A 17,582-nucleotide genomic window follows, 5' to 3' on the forward strand; every position below is an offset into this window, starting at 1 on the left:
GCTTTTTTGTTGCTGCTTCCAAGGCTTGCTTTTCAAAGTGTTCCCTGCTATAACTGGGCTGAGAGGGCTCCCCATAGCTACTCCATCATTCTTTTCATAGAATTCATTGTCCCACTGAAAGTAGCTTGTGGTGAGGCAATGGTGAAACAGAGCTGTGATGTCTTCTGGGAACTTCTAGTTGATTAGTTTGATGGTGTCTGCTATTGGGACCATGGTAAATAGAGACACAACATCAAAGCTGATCAGTTTGTCATTGATATTTAACTTGACGTTGCTGTTTTTTTCTATGAAGTAGGCTGAGTCTTTGATGGAGTGCGTAGTGAGTCCAATATGGGTTTGTAACTGTTCAGCCAAATTTTTTGCTAAGCTGTATGTGGGGGATCCAATGGCACTCATGATGGGTATGAGTGACGTGGAGTCCTTATGGATTTTTGGGACTCCATAAAGCCTAGGTGGGAGGGCTTCTGATTTGCATAGTTGTTGGTGTATGTCAAAGTTGATTGTGGAATTTTGTGATCAAAGTGTAAGTTTTTCTGGTTATTTTGGAAGATGGGTCTTGTTTTAGTTTTTTTGTATGATATGATTGTATTTTTTGGTATTTTAATGTTTTAGTGTATTACGGAATGTGATGTTTTTAAACGACTGTTTGTGATATTGTTGTTGGAAACCGGCCTGAGTCCCTCTACGGAGTTCTAAATAAATAAATAATAAATACATTTTATATTGTGGGATCCAGGAGTTGGCTGATATTTTCTTTGTATGTTTCTGTTTCCATGATTACTGTGGCATTTCCCTTGTCCACTGGCAGATTGATGATATCTGGACCTGAGTTGAGGTCTCTGATCTCTGATGGCTTGTCTTTCCTTCCTAGTTACGTTGTTGGGGGGAAGTTTTGCCTTTCTCAGGATCCTTGCTGTTTCCCCTCATATTTCTTCTGCTTCTTCCTCGAGGAGATGATAAATTGCTGATTCGACCTTAGCAATGATGTTTTCTACTGGGATCCTGGTGGTGGTCACAGAAAAATTGCCTTCTTCAGCTAGTATGGATACTTGGTCTTCAGAGAGTCTGTCAGGTTGATGATGGTCCGTGACGTATCCAGTTCTGATTTTGCCTGTTGTTTTTGGTGTTTGTGGAATTTTTGTTTTTGTCTGTTGGTGTGTAGTGCCATGTCTTTCTCCATTTTTCCATAGGTGAGGTTGTCTATTTGATCAATGCTAAGATCTGTTTAACTACCAAGTATAAGCCTTGTTTTTCAGCCCTTTTAAAGCTGAAAAAGCCCCTCTCGACTTATATTCAAGCGAGGATCTTGGCAAGAAGGCATTGGGCTGAAAGAAGGGCTTCTTTCAGCTCCGTACCTTCTTGCCAGGATCCTCATCTCTCCGCACAGCAACCCAGCTCTCCTTCATCTCCTTCTGCCTTGTGTAGCATACACCTTCTTATCCTCCTTTCTTTTGCAGCACGTACCTTCCTCTCCTCTTCTCTCGGTGCAGCACACACTTTCCTCTCTTCCTCTCTCAGCGCCAGTCTTTCCCACTTTTCCTTACTCATATACACACAGCACATTCCCCAGAATATATAGTTAAAATAAACTATGGTGATTATTGGAAGTATATGTAAGCACATTTACATTGAAGAAGGTTAGAATAATGGATTGTTGTAGGTTTTTCGGGCTGTATGGCCATGTTCTAGAAGCATTCTCTCCTGATGTTTTGCCTGCCATAGATGCAGACAAAATGTCAGGAGAGAATGCTTCTAGAACATGGCCATACAGCCTGAAAAACCTACAACAGTCTAGTGATTCTGGCCATGAAAGCCGTTGACAATGCATTAGAATAATGCTTTAATCAGAGTTGGACAGTCTTATCTTAAAATACAGTTTTGTGTAATTATTCAAAAACATTTAACCTACTGATGGTTCAATTAATGTAATTTTATTGGTATCTATTTTTATTTTGAAAAATGCAGTAGCTGCTGCATTTTCCAACGTTGGCTTATACACAAGTCAACATGGTTTCCCAGTTTTTTGTGGTAAAATTAGGTGCCTCGGTTTATATTCGGGTTGGCTTATACTGAAGTCTATTTGGTACTTATTGTGGTAACAACACTTTGTCACAAAATCTAGTTTCTTGAAGAAGGCTTGGCAGATACTGGCTCCTTCTCCAACAATCATTATTAGCCTGCAAAAGAGCGGAGAAAGCACCTTTTGAATAACTTGACAACAATTAAAAGGGAACTGGTAATGTGTTGATTTTCTTGAAGGGAATGAAGTATTCTCTAATCATAATATTCAATTATCTGGGGAACAATAATAGGATGAAATTTGTTTTGGGTACCTATTTTACATGAAAATGTATACACTGGCCATTTTTCCTTAATGATGAGCACTCTTTGGAAGGCTCCTTAATGTAACTTCATTAACAGTGACAAAGTAGATAACAGCACTTTTCACAGCTTGTACTCCATTGAATTACGGGGATGTGAATAATAATGGTTCTCTTCTGTTCAGCAGTTTCTCATATTCTTCTTTAAAAAAAATTGGATGAAATTATTTTTTGTGGGTCCAGCTTTCAGTTCAACTAATTCTTCACAAATTCCTGCCTTAAGAACCAACTCTGATATGATATAGACAAATGGTTGTATGTGAGAGTGGCTAGGAACCTTTGCCCAGCATAACATTCTATTCTAGTATAACCAATTTTTTTCAGACCTAGTTAGAGTGACCTGAGTCTTGGTTGCATCATGACTGAGTTTCTGTATGTGCTTTTTGTGGAAGATTGACAACTTTTCATGCTTCATTTTGTTCAGAATGGAGCTATGATTTGAAATATGGCTATTCTGAGCATTGTAAAGTAATTTGAGACTGCCTGGAATGATGATAATATCCTTTTTTTCCCACAGATATCCTTCTGTACAGTCAAATTATACTCATAAATCCCAAGGTAGCTTTGGCCGAGGATGACTAAAGATAATGATGCTTGTATCAGTGGTTTCCCAGCTTTGGTCCTACAATTGTTTGATCATCTTTCATAACCCCTAGCCAACTTGACCAGTGGTCAGGAGTCCTGGAAACAGTAATATAAAGCATCTGGGGGACCAAAGACCGGGAACCACTATCCTATATCACCTTGCCTCTATTCTAAAATATTTTTCATTTCAGTGCTCAGGGGAGTATTTTTGTCCAGACTCTCAACTGTGTGAGGTGTGCATTTAGCCCCTTTTATTGACCATCCATCTCCAGATGAAGACAGCTTTGGTCAGCTACATTTAAAAAAAAACACAACTTTTATATGCTTAACTGGCAGAGCATTGTAAAGGGTTTTTTTGGATTATCAGAATCCCCTACCTAGTACAGTTGTTGGCCAAGCTGGCTGGAAAACAGGGGAGTTCTGGTCTTAAAAAGGTAAAGCTGTTCGAGCTCTGATTTTTTGTGCATTTAAGCATTTATTATTTATTTAGTTACTTCATTTATACCCCGCCTTTCTCCCCCTCAGGAGACTTAAGGCAGACTACAACTCGGGTACATCATTGGGCTCTTCAACTCATCTTCAACTCTGTTTTGGTGGCAGTTTGATGCCTTTGACAAGGCATTAGGGTTTTTCTTTTCTAGTTACCACTGTTTGGAGCAGCCTACACCGACATGCCTATAAAAGGCAAAGAAGCATCATAGGGCACTTCTGTTTATAGAACTGACATTCTCAAGACAGTTTGTAGTGAAATATCCATTCACTAGCCTTGCCTAGAAAACAAATCAAAGTAGAATAAGGCTTGTGATACTGCTTAGTGTGTTTCAATATTTACTATTAATGACAATTTATTACAGATCATTCTGATACTGTGTATTGTGATAAGCTAAATTGACAGTGTAGCTGAAAGAAATATTATTGAAGTTTGCTGTGTATGAAACATATATTCTTAGAATCTACCCATTCATAATATACATGCTTGAAGCAGTGGCTGGTTCAAATCAATATGAAAATAATAATCCTTACTATTTGAGTGTTTTTTGATTTACCAGGTCACAATTCCAAAGTGATAGTAGAAACTCTATTTTGTTCTTTGATTGCAGTGAATTTGGCATCTGTTGCCAGAGATTGCTAGTCAAATGGTAACAGCTGTCCAGTGTGGAGAGAGTGTCCGCTTATTCTAGTGACCTTGTTTTGCAATAACTTGGCAGTTTAAAACTAGGAAAGGACATGGAGGCTGACAGTGAACTAGGGAATGAATTTTGCTGCTTGCATAGTACTCATAGCTGGAAATAATGCCATACTTGCACACTTTTGTTTTCTTCTGCATGATTTAATGCTTGAGAGTCTATTTTCCATAGCTTTATCCTGGAGACCAGTTCAAGGACTCCATATTTATGTGTAATTTGATCAGAGTGAGTCATATTAGTTGTTTAGCTGACCCAATTCTTCCTTTGGCTGGAATGCTAGACTCCTTCAGCACAAGGGTTGAAATGCTTCTCTGTTGTGTGCATTGTTTACTAGCAAGAAAGTGTATCTATACCATTAACATATGTTGGCCTTCTGCAACAAAAGAACTCTTGGCGAGCCTGGGACAGCACCCAGTTTTGGAAAAGAGGAATTGTATTTCTCTCATGGTCCCCTTACAGGCCAGGTATAATTGGTGGCCAATTTTTGATGCCTGAAAATAGACAAAAAATACGTAAGGCAACCTAATATTATCTATAGAATATAGCATATAATTTATAATACAGGAAGGCAGCAATATTAGTGTGTTTGTATATTTCAATGAGATATTGGCTTCATCTCAACTCTGGGAAAACAACAAGACATGACTAGAAATAAACTACGCTGTGGAAGTGCCAAAAGATCTCTGTTTTGATTGGATATGCATGAGTAAGGAACAGTGAGCACCAGTGTTTTGATTGGATAAACAATGCTAACCAATCAAAACAAAGAAAAGCTAAAGAGAGAAACCAAGAAAGAGCCATAGGTTATACTACCTTAGCATATCTCCACTGTCTCAGACAACTGTACTGTTCCTGATATAATCTACTTCAAAAATTTAAAATGGGTATTGGTAAACATGTAGATTATAATGCAATAGATATATGTTCAATTATGAGAAGAATATATGCTTTTATAGATCTGTATTTTCATAGTGAATGCTTCTAAGATTTAATTATGTTATGCTCCAGGATACTAACCCTTGAATGTTAGAGATGCATTGTGCTTTGCAAATGATACTGTATTCTATGATGGTCACATAGTTATGGTTATAAAAGACTGTAATCTATACACGTTAGAGCATTTATGAAAAATTTGTATAATGCCTTAACAGACACAAGGGAAAGTATGAAAGAATCTGATGATGCTGATGGATAAATGGATACATTGGAATGTTAAGATGGCAGTGGCACTCTTTGTTGCAAAGCTGGTAGAGTAGACAGATGCATAAAGATAAAGCTTTAGTGTTTGTGAAAGTATAACATCTTAATAGCCATATCATTGTTGTGTCCCAAAAGGACAATGAATTCATTCATAGTGCACTATAGCCAATTCACACACATAGTTCGAGGATGAAAAAGGAAGTCTTTTTAACAGTCTGCACAGAAAGGGATATTGGTAATTGTTTGCAAAGCAACCACATGTCTACTTATTTAGATGCCTTTTTACAGCTTTCTGGCTGACAACACATCATTATCTACCTTGGCATCAGTTGATTGGTTGAAGTTTCCTCACTACCCACATGAGAAGTTAACGTGACACACAATAACTTTGGACATGTTTCTAAAACATTCCACAGGTAGATACTGACTCAAAATGACTTTGGCCTAGAATCTAAATGCCTTAAATGTAAAGAAAGGAGATTCCATCTGAACATGAGGAAGAACTTCCTGACTGTGAGAGCCATTCAGCAGTAGAACTCTCTGCCCCGTAGTGTGGTGGAGGCTCCTTCTTTGGAAGCTTTTAAACAGAGGCTGGATGGCCATCTGTCAGGCATGATTTGAATGCAATATTCCTGCTTCTTGGCAGGGGGTTGGACTGGATGGCCCATGAGGTCTCTTCCAACTCTTTGATTCTATGATTCTAATGTAGTGAAGTTCAGCATAGAGACATTGACATATCTGTGTTTTTCCTGAAGAGGAATGTGTACATGTTTTTGTCTATAAATTTGTATAATAAATAGCCTAAAGAATACCAAAGAGCCTGTTCATTTTCCTTAACCAGAGGTTGTGGAATTAGGTCTAATCTAGTGTACCATCTGAAACAGATGTGGTACCTATCTTAGACAGAGGAGTTGAGGGTCCTTGCTGTTTATCTGCCAACTGGAATTCTTCTGGAGTTCCATTATCAACCATTATAATGAATTAGGCACTTAGGTGGCCAAATATTGTCAGTGGAACTCCAGACAGAATCCAGATTAGGACCCCAATCCCTCAGGCTAAGAAATAAGGGTGGGGAACCACATCTATTTTAGTGTGCATACCTGAGTAATATACCCACATTGCTGTATTTTCACATTCATGCATCCTCATCTTTCCATGACAAATGTAAAATGCTCTAAATTGTAATTATTTAAGTCCCTGCATGTTATACTTTTTCTTGCCTATTCTTCAGGTAGCTTTGAACATTACTCTTCTTTGATTTTGCCTATTCCACATGCTTTCAATTTGGAGGTGACCATGGGGTTTCTCATCTCCTGGGATCCTTTCCAAATCTCAGCCTGGTCTCCAAACCTTCTTTCAGATAATGGGATATTGCCTTTCAGTTCAATGATACAGCCACACTGCATAATTAATGCAGCTTTACATCACCTTAACTGCAATAGTTCAGTGTTATGGGATTCTGGGAGTTGTAATTAGTTGTGGCACCAGTACTTTTTGGCAGAGAAAGGTACAGACCTTGTAAAACTACAACTCCCATGATTTCATATCACCAAGTATTGTCAAACTGCATTCTTCAGTGTAGATGCACCTCTAGAAGCTGGATTACTAATGTTGATAGTTCTCTGATAAGTTTACAAAACATTCCACATCATCATAGTCGTCTAATAGTGTTGGATGGTTTGGTTCCATTAAGGTATTAGGATCTTGATACTACATGTCCAACTCTAAAGAGAAACACATATATAGTTTGGTAGCTCTTGCTCATAATTTCCTTGCAAAACCATATTGGGAACTCACATTGATATGTGGGTATGGACCTTTGCAGGGACAATAGTGCCAACTCAGCCTATAGTTAACTTCAGACATGCTAGTTTGCTCCTGTATATGTATTCTTTTCTTTTCCACCAAAAACAACATACACATATTTAACTTGTTATAATTTTGGGATTTGCTTTGCATTCCCCCCTCCCTCCATGTACATAACCTTGACAGAATTAAATATTCCAATAGTAGAGCAGTATCATGAAGTTACAAGAGAAACCTTAATTGCGTTTTTCCACTCTGTACTTTGACAATGCAATCAGTGCATTGCTGTGCAGGGGCGACAATATGGACACCATACATAATTTTGTAATCTAAGAGGGAATTCTTCAATATTAATTTATGTACTTAGCCTTCAAATGATCAACACAGCTACTCTTGGTTGTTAAATGGTGTATACATTTCATATAGTAAATATAACAGACAAGCTTTCCAGCTCACACCCGTTATAACTAGGAACATATATAGCAACTCTACTTGGAAAGTGTGTCCAATACATGAATTGCAGCTAGCACAATAGGTCCATTTATCAGCAAAGAAACTGCTGCATCTTCTGACTTCATAATGTACTTGATAGTACTTCAACATGTAAAAGTTTGCATTATTACAGGAAAATACAGACTGTCTCAAAGCAAAATGTTTTCATTTTGAGTTTTGATTCAGACTTCATAGCTGTCAGCGCAGCTGCTGCGGGACTCATTGAGTCTATATTTTTCCACACTTGACCTTGATCTACAAAATAGCTGACAGTGGTATCAAATGGGAATTGACATACCATTACTAATGGTTCCAAATAACTTCGAGTAAACAAAACACTTAACAAGAATGTCTCCAACTTCTGTTTTCTCAGCCTCTTCGTCTCATTTTAAAAGGAATCCTCTTTAATGCGATTAATTCAGCTTGAGTGGAAGATTCTAGCAATATAGAGAGATAACTAAGTAGCTTATTTTAATATGGCATGGGGCTTATGATGCAGCCCTTAGCTTAAAATGCCATTGAATTACAGAAGGAGACTGTGTTTATTTTTCTATTCATATTCATCAGCCATTGAATTAATTGTAATGAATGCCTTGTTTTTATCGTTGCAAACAAATTAATAAACTATACTGCTTCTCTTGTAGTTCACCTATAGATATGATTAATGGTCAGCGTTAAAGATTCTGATATCTTTTGGCAGTGTTAAAACCTGAATGTTTAACAAGAACACAATTTCAAATTAAAGTAATAAATCAGAATTACTCAACTAAGACCTGTAGTATGCCACACTCTTCACTGGCATTGGGAATATAGTATTTTGTCCCATGTAGTTTGGCAGTGTGCCTCTTTATCAGCCACTGTCTTTCCAGTCACGCTTGTGTTCACGTCTTTGCTACATGCTCTGCTGATTACCTTGGAAAAGGGCAATGCTGTAACTGTTCAACTGACCTTTCAGTTTATTTTCTCTTGTGTAATATGAAACATGAGCTAACAAAGTCTTAGTCTACTGATTTCTAGAAAGAAATCTATCTCTCTGTATTTCTACAGCTTCTCAGATAAGGGTCTCTTCTCTCCCCTCCTTAGCATTAATTCAAAGTAAGAAAATAAGACCAAAGACTTCCAGATCAGCATTTCCTTGAAGTCCCAAACAGAGAAGAGGATTTTGATTTGTGTAACTAGTTCATGTAAATGTCTGGCTCGGATTAATGTGTTTGTGATGGCAGTGTGTGTGGGAGGTAGATGGCAGGAAACAATTCATCCATTGTCCCTTGAGAATCTGTAAAATAAACAGAATATTGATTGAAGTAGTGGATCTTGCACACATGATTAAATTTAAAAGAATTTGGTGAGAAAGTAGTGACATTCCAATAATGTAATTTTTTAAAATAATATATATATATGAATTTTATAAAACACAATGATATTTTAAAAAAAAACCCTGGAAAGAGTCATTTTAGGAATCAAGGTTTGTTTTAAAAGATCTGGATTAACCTTTGTCTAAGTTTCTTTATCAGGATATTAGTTGTATTTCCTTTAATTCTAGTCCCATGGGCCCAAATCCCATGTTTTGACTAATTATAATTATTATTAGTTTTCAAGTTCTTCCTAACTTATGGGACCCCTAAGGCAACTGTCATGGGGGATTTGTATCAGTATTTGTTTGAAGAGACTTTCCTTTGCCTTTTTCTGGGTCTGAGAGTAAGTAACTTGTTCAAAGTCATGCTATGGATTTCCACGGCTGAGCAGGGATTTGTATCCTGTTCCCCAGAGTCCTAGTCCAAACCACTACACCATGCTGGCTTTCTCCTTTATGCAGTACAGATAAATAATTGCAAAACCCTTTTCAGAACTCAATTCTGTTACTCACGTGTGCCAGACTAAACAGCTGCTTCATACAGCATCTTGTTTCTAGCTTGAGCAACCAGATACATTTGAGAAGTCAAATTTTCCCCAGTTCAACACAATCTTTTCTCTCTATTCAACACTAATAGAATAGCACAAGCCAATCATTCTCCTCAGGGAGAGAGTTGGGATGAGTTTTCTGGTCTTTGAAAATATCTCAACCCATCAAACAGGAATTAATGCAAGTAGATATCAAACTCTTTCCTCAAACTCTACCAATGAGGACTCATCAAACTTACATTGAACTTCAAACATTTTCTTCTTGCTCTTCTAATTAAGATCGTGTGGAGCAATAAGGAACATTTCTCTATGTTTCCTGTTTATTTGGACTGCTGATGTTTCCTATTTGTTCAGATTTCTTTTTCTCGGTTAGATTGTTATTTGGACCCAATGTGAGTTTTGACTCAGTTATATTGACGGTGTGCAGAACACATGGTAATGTAAGTTATTCCTGTTCTTCTAGTATCTCACCCACATCATTTTGTTGTTAATTGCTGTCAGGTCAGCTTTGACTGAATGAGAGACCTTCAAGTCACGCTATCATCAATAAGCCTGCTTAGGCCTTGCAGATTCAGAGATGTGGTTTCTATGACCGAGTGTTTCCATCCACAGAGCAGTCTTTGTCTTTTCCTGCTGCCTTCTGCCTTACCAAAGCATTACTGTTTTTTTTCTAGTGAATCATGTATTCTCATGATAGATCCAAAGAATTATAGTCTCAGTTTGGTCAACTTGGTCTCTAGAACGACTTCAAACTTTATATGCACCAGAACCAATGTCTTTTTTAATAATTCCTTTTAATAGCCTGAGGTATTGGTATAACTCTTCTCCAGCATCACATTTCAAATGAGTTGACTTTCTTCTTATCATCTTTCTTCTCTGTCCAGCTTTTCACTGTCATGCACAGCAATTGGAAGGACAATTGCATGGGCAGCCAGAACTTTAGTATTTAATGATATACCTTCAGTGTTTTGTCAGGTTTCTTCACAGTTGCCCTTCCATGTCCTAGTCTTCTTTAGAGTTATATAAATTATTTGTGGTCATAATTTTTGTTTTCTTAATGTTTGGCCTTGCCTGCCCTCCTTGCAAGTTGGAAACTGTCAATGACACTTCTGAGCCAATCATTCCAGAGTTCATCAATTGGAGACATATTTAGGTTGCTGGAGACAGTAAGAGCGGCAGCTGTAGAAATGGAAGAGACTGTTATTGCTTATACTAGGAGAAGGTACAAGTGGTGTTTCTGCAGTTAGCTGCATTGCAGAAAAATCACACAGCCAGTGTGCATTATCACACAGCAGAATTCCTGGCTATTAGATAAGCTGGCTAGGGCTTCTGGGGGTTGGAGGCCAAAACAGCTGGAGGCCACAGGTTGTGCAGGCCTGACCTAGGGATTCCCAAGGAGAAAACTTCACTCAGAATTTGTACATCCTCAAGCTTGCTATTATGATAAGCATCCAACAGTAGTTGACCATAGAGTTGTGTTGGAGAACCTTCAAAATACATGTTCTCTCAAGTAAAAAAAAATAAATTTGCTGTTTTTTCTACTTTTGCAGCTGTCGTGTGCTCCTAATCCCGATGATTGTGAAGGGCTGAGATACCATGAAAGATATATAAACTGGCCGATATGTGTAGTGGGAGAAAGCAACAGCAGATCTGATGTTGCTCGAGGGAAGGGTTTTCTTTTGATTGGTTAGAAGGGTATGAATGTGGGGATGAAGAAAATGTTCTGGTGTTTCTGAAGAGGTTTTCTCTGCTTATTTAAAAAAATAATAGTCATATCATTTGGAAAGGAGGTTCTCTAAATTGAAAAGTTTCTGATGATTTATGGTTTACGTTGCTTTAAAACTGATGCTAAATTCAGTATTATCACTATTTGGTGGACATCAACATTGTTGGAATATATCTTTGTGATCTCCAAGGATTCCTCATGTATCTGGCTCCCTGCTCACCTTTAAATTGGTTTCAGTTTACACTAATAGTTGAGAAACACAACCCTGGTCTAAATAAAAAATGGATAGTATTTAATTTGTAATGAAATGACACTCTTTGAATCTCTATGTTAGCTGCTATTGCCTGTCTGTTCTTAATATCTATTTCATCTTTTAAAAAGTGAAATGAACTGAATTTTGAAATGTCATCATTGGAAATGTATACATAAATGGCTGTAGCTATGGTTCTATGTAGGTTTTAGCAAATATTTAGTGATTTTTAAATGACTTATCAGTTTTTTTAAAAAATGAAAAAGGTATTAATATGCTGCTCACTTAGTAGATTCTAATTACTTATTAGTGTTTACATCTCTACCAAAGTGAACAGCTGCTGACTGGAAATGTCAAGGAAATACTTCATTATTGTGGTTTAATCTTTTCCAATACTCCTCTCATTCTGAAAAGTTTCTGGCTGCTATTTAGACATGTTTGTATGTTGACTTGCTAGTTAGGATGGACCTCAAACAAGTGTTAAAGACTGTGTTTGTGGGGTTCTTTTTGGTCAGAGAAAGAGAGTCCTTTCACAAAACAATATTTCATGCGCTTGAAAAATATGATCAAAATATTTTGATATATGATGAAAGAATAGTCACACAAAGAAATATACACATAGTGAGTGTAACAAAATACACTCATCATGTGTATGTTTCTTTGTGTACCAGATTCTTTGGATTCTAGAATTTGGTTGAAATCTAGCATTTCCTCCTTTCAGCTTCAGCTAGTATACAGGCATTGTGTATCTTGTGTGTCAGGGATGTGTATCTTTGGTTGGGGGGGGGGGGAGTACTTAATTAACTTATATCATCCCTGTTCACCACAGTTAATGCACAATGATGCTAATGATGAGATGACACTACTACTACTAATATAACCATATTCAACCAAAACATACATTGCACTAAAATACTTGCAGTAAATTCAAATAAATAATAACTCTCAGTTGGGTATGGATTGCCAGGCTGCCAGCTGGCCCAGAGCCATGTGTCCGAGGAGTTGAGTGTGGTTGGAAAGGGGCCACGTCTATGGTTACATGCTGAAGATTCACATGGAACCTGACACAAAATCACTCATAGATGGGTTGATTCTACGGTAGGGTTTTGATTATTGCAGAGCAGTTCCTTTTCTGTGAGCTGCTGAAATCAATAATAAGGAAAGGAGAGAACCTACCAGTTTAAGCTTAATTCAGCAGCGCATAAGCTTTGCTGCTCCAAACCTTTAAAAATAAAAGGGTTCCCAGAGGGACAACAGAAATGTAGTTTCAATGAAGGAGTTCTTTTTGGTTCCCACCAAATTCACTTATTATAGTGGAGATTCAAAAGAATGACCTGTCCCAAACAGTTGAATACTGCAGAGGGCTCATGTGGGGTAGTTGAGTATTTCTGATAGTCTATTTTCAAATGTAGTGCTTCAGGAGGCCATGACTAGAGCTGGAAAAAAGTTGTAATTTTAGATACCAGTTTCCAAAATGTCCCAGCCAGCATTGATACGCAATGAAGGCATTTCAAGAAAAGGGATGCACATTTTTTTCCAGTGTTGGAGAACCAAGTGGGTGATGGTTTAAAAAAACCCAGGTTCTTTCCTTTTTTTGAATAAAACTGGATAGCTGTGTTTTGACATTCCTTTCCAAGATGTGTTAAATTAGCCCCCTACTTTTTATTTGACTTATATTTTATGCATTCATATTAAATTGCAACAAGCTTTAAAATTCTATCACCTGTCACACGTGTTTGTTGAGAAGGCAACTTTATATTTAGATGGTTTTGTGAACAAGAGAGGATTGTACTGTGTTTTGCATAATAAGAATACCAAGTCTAGAGATTACACAAATATTACGCAGTTTTGACGTGAAAACCCATGAGCATATTTCCCAGAAGTAATGTTTGGCTTTCTATGTGTAGAAGAAGAAGATTAGATGAACATATCCACGGTCCTTGGGCATTGCTTCTTTGAGATGTTTATTGAGTGTGAGGTAAACATCCTTCTCTTCAACAAAAGCTGTTGAGAAGCTGTAACCTTGCAAGTAAAAGGTAATATAATCAACAAGAATAGCCAGCAAATGAGACTTAAGGAGCCTCTTAATATAATGCTTCTAAAGTGACTTTCTATACCACAGCTTTAAATAAACCCAAGACTGTTTCCCAGCAGTGGCATTTTCCCCCAAGGTGCAATATCTTAGTTGTCACTATGATTGATGTTTCCTTTGAACAAATGACCCTTTTAAACTAGATAAAACTGAGTATCTTACAATAGAGGTGCCATGCTCTAGCTTTTGTTTTATGAAGAAAAACTGTTCTCCAAGGAAAGTGGGGGATGTTATGACGGCTGTCAGCTTTAGCATAATTCTCATCTATTGAAAAATTAGTTGTTTTAATAGCAGGATTCAGTGAAGTGTCCTATAGCAGATAAAATGAAAAAAAAATCAATTTTGTAAGACAAAGCTCTGGTTATAGCACAGCATATTAATAAAAACTGCTAGAAAGAAGTGAACTCCAACTTTTTTCTAATCCTATGCCAACATGTTTTGGTAAACCTTACCACTTTGGAGACATTTGTTAATGCTTCTATGGGATGAAAATGGTGTAATCAGTAGAGGTGTCCAATTCAACCAAAAGGCATCCTGTTCTAGGGTCCATTGTTGGCTGATCTCTCATTCTGTTTACCGGGAATTTACTTGAAAGGGGAGGGGTGTTGCCATTTTCATTTGGCAAAGATTCGGCCCATTGGCTACAATGGGACATTTTAAAGGCTCAATCCTCAGTCATTTTAAGGCCTATCTCCATGAGACCTACCTCAGTTTTCAACCCCATTTACAACTGCAGGCCCATCAAGTTTCAAAACAATTCACCAATCTACTGATTTTTTTTAGAATTATTTAAAGTTTTAACATAACATTTTTTCAAATAAGACAAACCGCAACAGAGGGGGTTCTGCGAATTGTAGTTGCTGGTTGTGTCCATTCTTAGCCAATCAGAGCATGGACACAACCAGGCTTTTTATTGGATGAAACACAGAGAGAGAAAAAACTTCAAATCCCATCATGCACTGAGAGGAACTTTTCAATGCCCTCCCTATGCAAGTGCTGCTGGGAAAGCAAGTTCCCAGCAGAGCCCCTCTGGAGGAGGAGCCTAGGAAACTTTCCAAGAAGAAATGGACACTGCTGCTACTTGTGGTTGGGTGGGGGGAGGGGGGAAGATGTGGCAGATCCCTGCCTCAGGTATGTTGCAGACTTAACTCTTTCCTGTCCTGCAATTGGATAAAATCCTGCTCCCTTAATCCATTTTGCCAGGCTTTTCAGCTCCCTCCTCCCCATTCTGTTTTCAAAGATGATATAAAACAGACAATCAAATACAACACATCAGTTTCATTCAAACTGATTTGGGCTCAAGCCTAGTAATCGGCTTGATTGTTGCTGTGTGCTTTCAAGTCATTTCTGACTTATTGCAGCCTGATGATGATGATGATGATGATGATGATGATGATGACGACGACAACAACTTTATTTTTGTACCCCATCTCCATCTCCCTGAAGGGACTTGGGACGGCTTACATGAGGAAAAGCCTGATCAACATAGTTAAAATATGAAACATTAAAATTCATAAAACAACAACATAAGACAAATAAACAACAGCATAACACAATATAAAAATAACCATTGAGTAACAACCAGATGAACTTATCATGGGATTTTCTTTGCAAGACTTGTTGAAAGCAAGTTTGCCAGTGCCTTCTGCTGAAACAGTGTGAGACTTACCTAAGGTCACCCAGTAAGTTTCTGTGATTGAATGGGGATTCAAATTCTGATCTCCAGAGTCCTAGCCCAATGCTCAAGCCAAGCTGGCAAGTATTGTACAAGTATTGAAATATGCATCTCATTAGTTTTGTATATGTATTTCTGATTACATTTTCTTTGAAATATTTATTGAAGGTATGGTGTGTTTCATCACATCTTGAAGAGTGTTGAAGAATCTGAAGGTGGCCTTGATAAATTCACGAAGAGTTACCTAACATTTGGAGTCAACAGATTTGTGGATGGTGGAATATACTGCAAAGAATGGGCTCCTGGGGCTGAAGCAGTGTTTCTCACGGGAGACTTCAGTAAGTCTTTTCAGTCACATGCATTTGTTTTACAATCAAAATTTAAATTGTTAGCTCTGATTTCTTGATTGTGCTTAATGCAGTTTATTTCAAAATAAGAATTGTAAGATTGAGAATTTAACCTACCATTCTTAGTTGTGGCCTTTTTTTTTTTTTTTTTTAAAAATACCAGAGTATGCAATCTTGGTTGTCAATAGGATTGCCAGGTCAAGGCTATTCCAAGCCCTGAGATTGTAGTGCCAAAACCAGAGCTCCAACTGACTCCTTATAATGTCAGTGAGCGCAGGCTGGATGTTACAAGAGGTAGCCCTAGGTGAGATCATTAAGCATATATTAAGTACCAATCATAGTTTCATAGTGTATTAAAACATCAGGTCAAACAAATGAGGAAAATATATTTGAGTAAATATACAGAATGGGGGATGCCTGGATCTTCAGCAGTACATGTGAAAAAAGATCTTGGAATCCTCGTGGACAACAAGTTAAACATGAGCCAACAATGTGATGTGGCAGTTTGTCCTGCATAAATAGGAGTACAATGTCTAGATCCAGGGAAGTCATGCTACCCCTTTATTCTGCCTTAGTCAGACAATACTGTGTCCAATTCTGGGCACCACAATTGAAGAGAGATGTTGACGAGCTGGAATGTGTGCAGAGAAGTGCAACTGAAATGATCAAGGGTCTGGAGAATAAGCCCTATGAGGAGTGGCTTTAAGAGTTGGGCTTGTTTAGCCTGCAGAAGAGAAGGTTGAGAGGAGACATGATGGACATGTATAAATATGTGAGGGGAAGTCATAGGGAGGAGGGAGCAAGCGTGTTTTCTGCTGCCCTGGAGATTAGGATGCAGAACAATGGCTTCAAACTACAGGAAAGGAGATTCCACCTGAACATGAGAAAAAACTTCCTAACTGAAAGCTGTACAGCAGTGGAACTCTCTACCCCAGTGTATGGTGAAAGCTCCTTCTATGGAGGCTTTTAAACAGAGGCCTGATGGCCATCTGTCAGGGGTGCTTTAAATGCGATTTCTTGCTTCTTGGCAGGGGGTTGGACTGGATGGCCCATAAGGTCTTTTCCAACTCTACGAGTAATTAAGAAACAGAAGTTAATAGTTCAATTAATAAGCAAAATACTTCAGCTTGGTCTTCCTTGGTTCCTTCAAATAAAAACTGAGCACTAATATTTTAGATGATGTGTTGTACTCTAGACTGACATCACACAGTGTTAAAAGTTTTGAATCTGTTCATACAGAAATTTTATTTTATTTTTAATTTAAAACGTTTGAAGGAGTTGGCAAATTGCTTAAAAACAGAGACAACCAAACTCAATACCATTTTGGCTATTGGTTGCTCAAGCACCTTGGTCAAGGGCTGCAGAAGGGTGGTTCCTGAAATGTGTATGGTCTGCTGTTTCCCACACCTTTTGTGGATGACAATTTGTATGTCTCCATTCCCACACATTGGAATGGAAGAGTGTTAGGTAATCTTGTGTTCAATATATTAGGTTTGCCAGATTCTGTGCTCCTAAAATGACTCTTTTACTGGTGATATAACACTTAGAAGTACATATATGCATTTCCAATGCCCCGAAAAGTCTATAGACATACTTCAAAGCAGCACACTTGCCCTGAGTTTTCTTCCCACAAGGACTGGAGAAGATTGTCTATATATTGATCTTTAGGAACTCTGGTTGATAAAGTAAAACTGGCCAAACAATGAGCAGTAGAATTACTTTGTTGTTTGAGTATGTTTGGGGGAGGGGTGCAGGCAGGAGAAAGGGTAGTCCTATTTATTTGGTTGTAAATAACACTGAAACAAATAGAACTTCTGGATATATGTAAGGTGAATGGAGAAACACCCACCAACAATTGAAGCTTTTCTCTGTGGTTAGGTTTCTTTCTCTTTATATATAGCTTTCTGTACCAGAACTCCAGATCTTTGTTCATTGTTAG

General features: G+C 37.8%; 1 protein-coding gene across 5 annotated transcripts in view; it reads left to right on the top strand.

The window, feature by feature from the left end:
• GBE1 (1,4-alpha-glucan branching enzyme 1) overlaps window positions 1-17,582 on the top strand; it is a 292,266-nt gene that overhangs the window by 29,249 nt on the left and 245,435 nt on the right. For 4 of the 5 annotated variants that reach the window (XM_067466679.1, XM_067466680.1, XM_067466682.1 and 1 more), the window contains exon 2: window positions 15,465-15,634. In XM_067466679.1, coding sequence (XP_067322780.1) covers window positions 15,465-15,634 — 170 coding nt within the window. Of the gene's footprint in view, window positions 1-15,464; window positions 15,635-17,582 lie in introns of those variants that run through there. The other variant, XM_067466683.1, reaches the window with a different exon arrangement.

The sequence above is a fragment of the Anolis sagrei genome, chromosome 3 (genome assembly GCF_037176765.1).
Source record: "Anolis sagrei isolate rAnoSag1 chromosome 3, rAnoSag1.mat, whole genome shotgun sequence".
NCBI lineage: Eukaryota > Metazoa > Chordata > Lepidosauria > Squamata > Dactyloidae > Anolis > Anolis sagrei.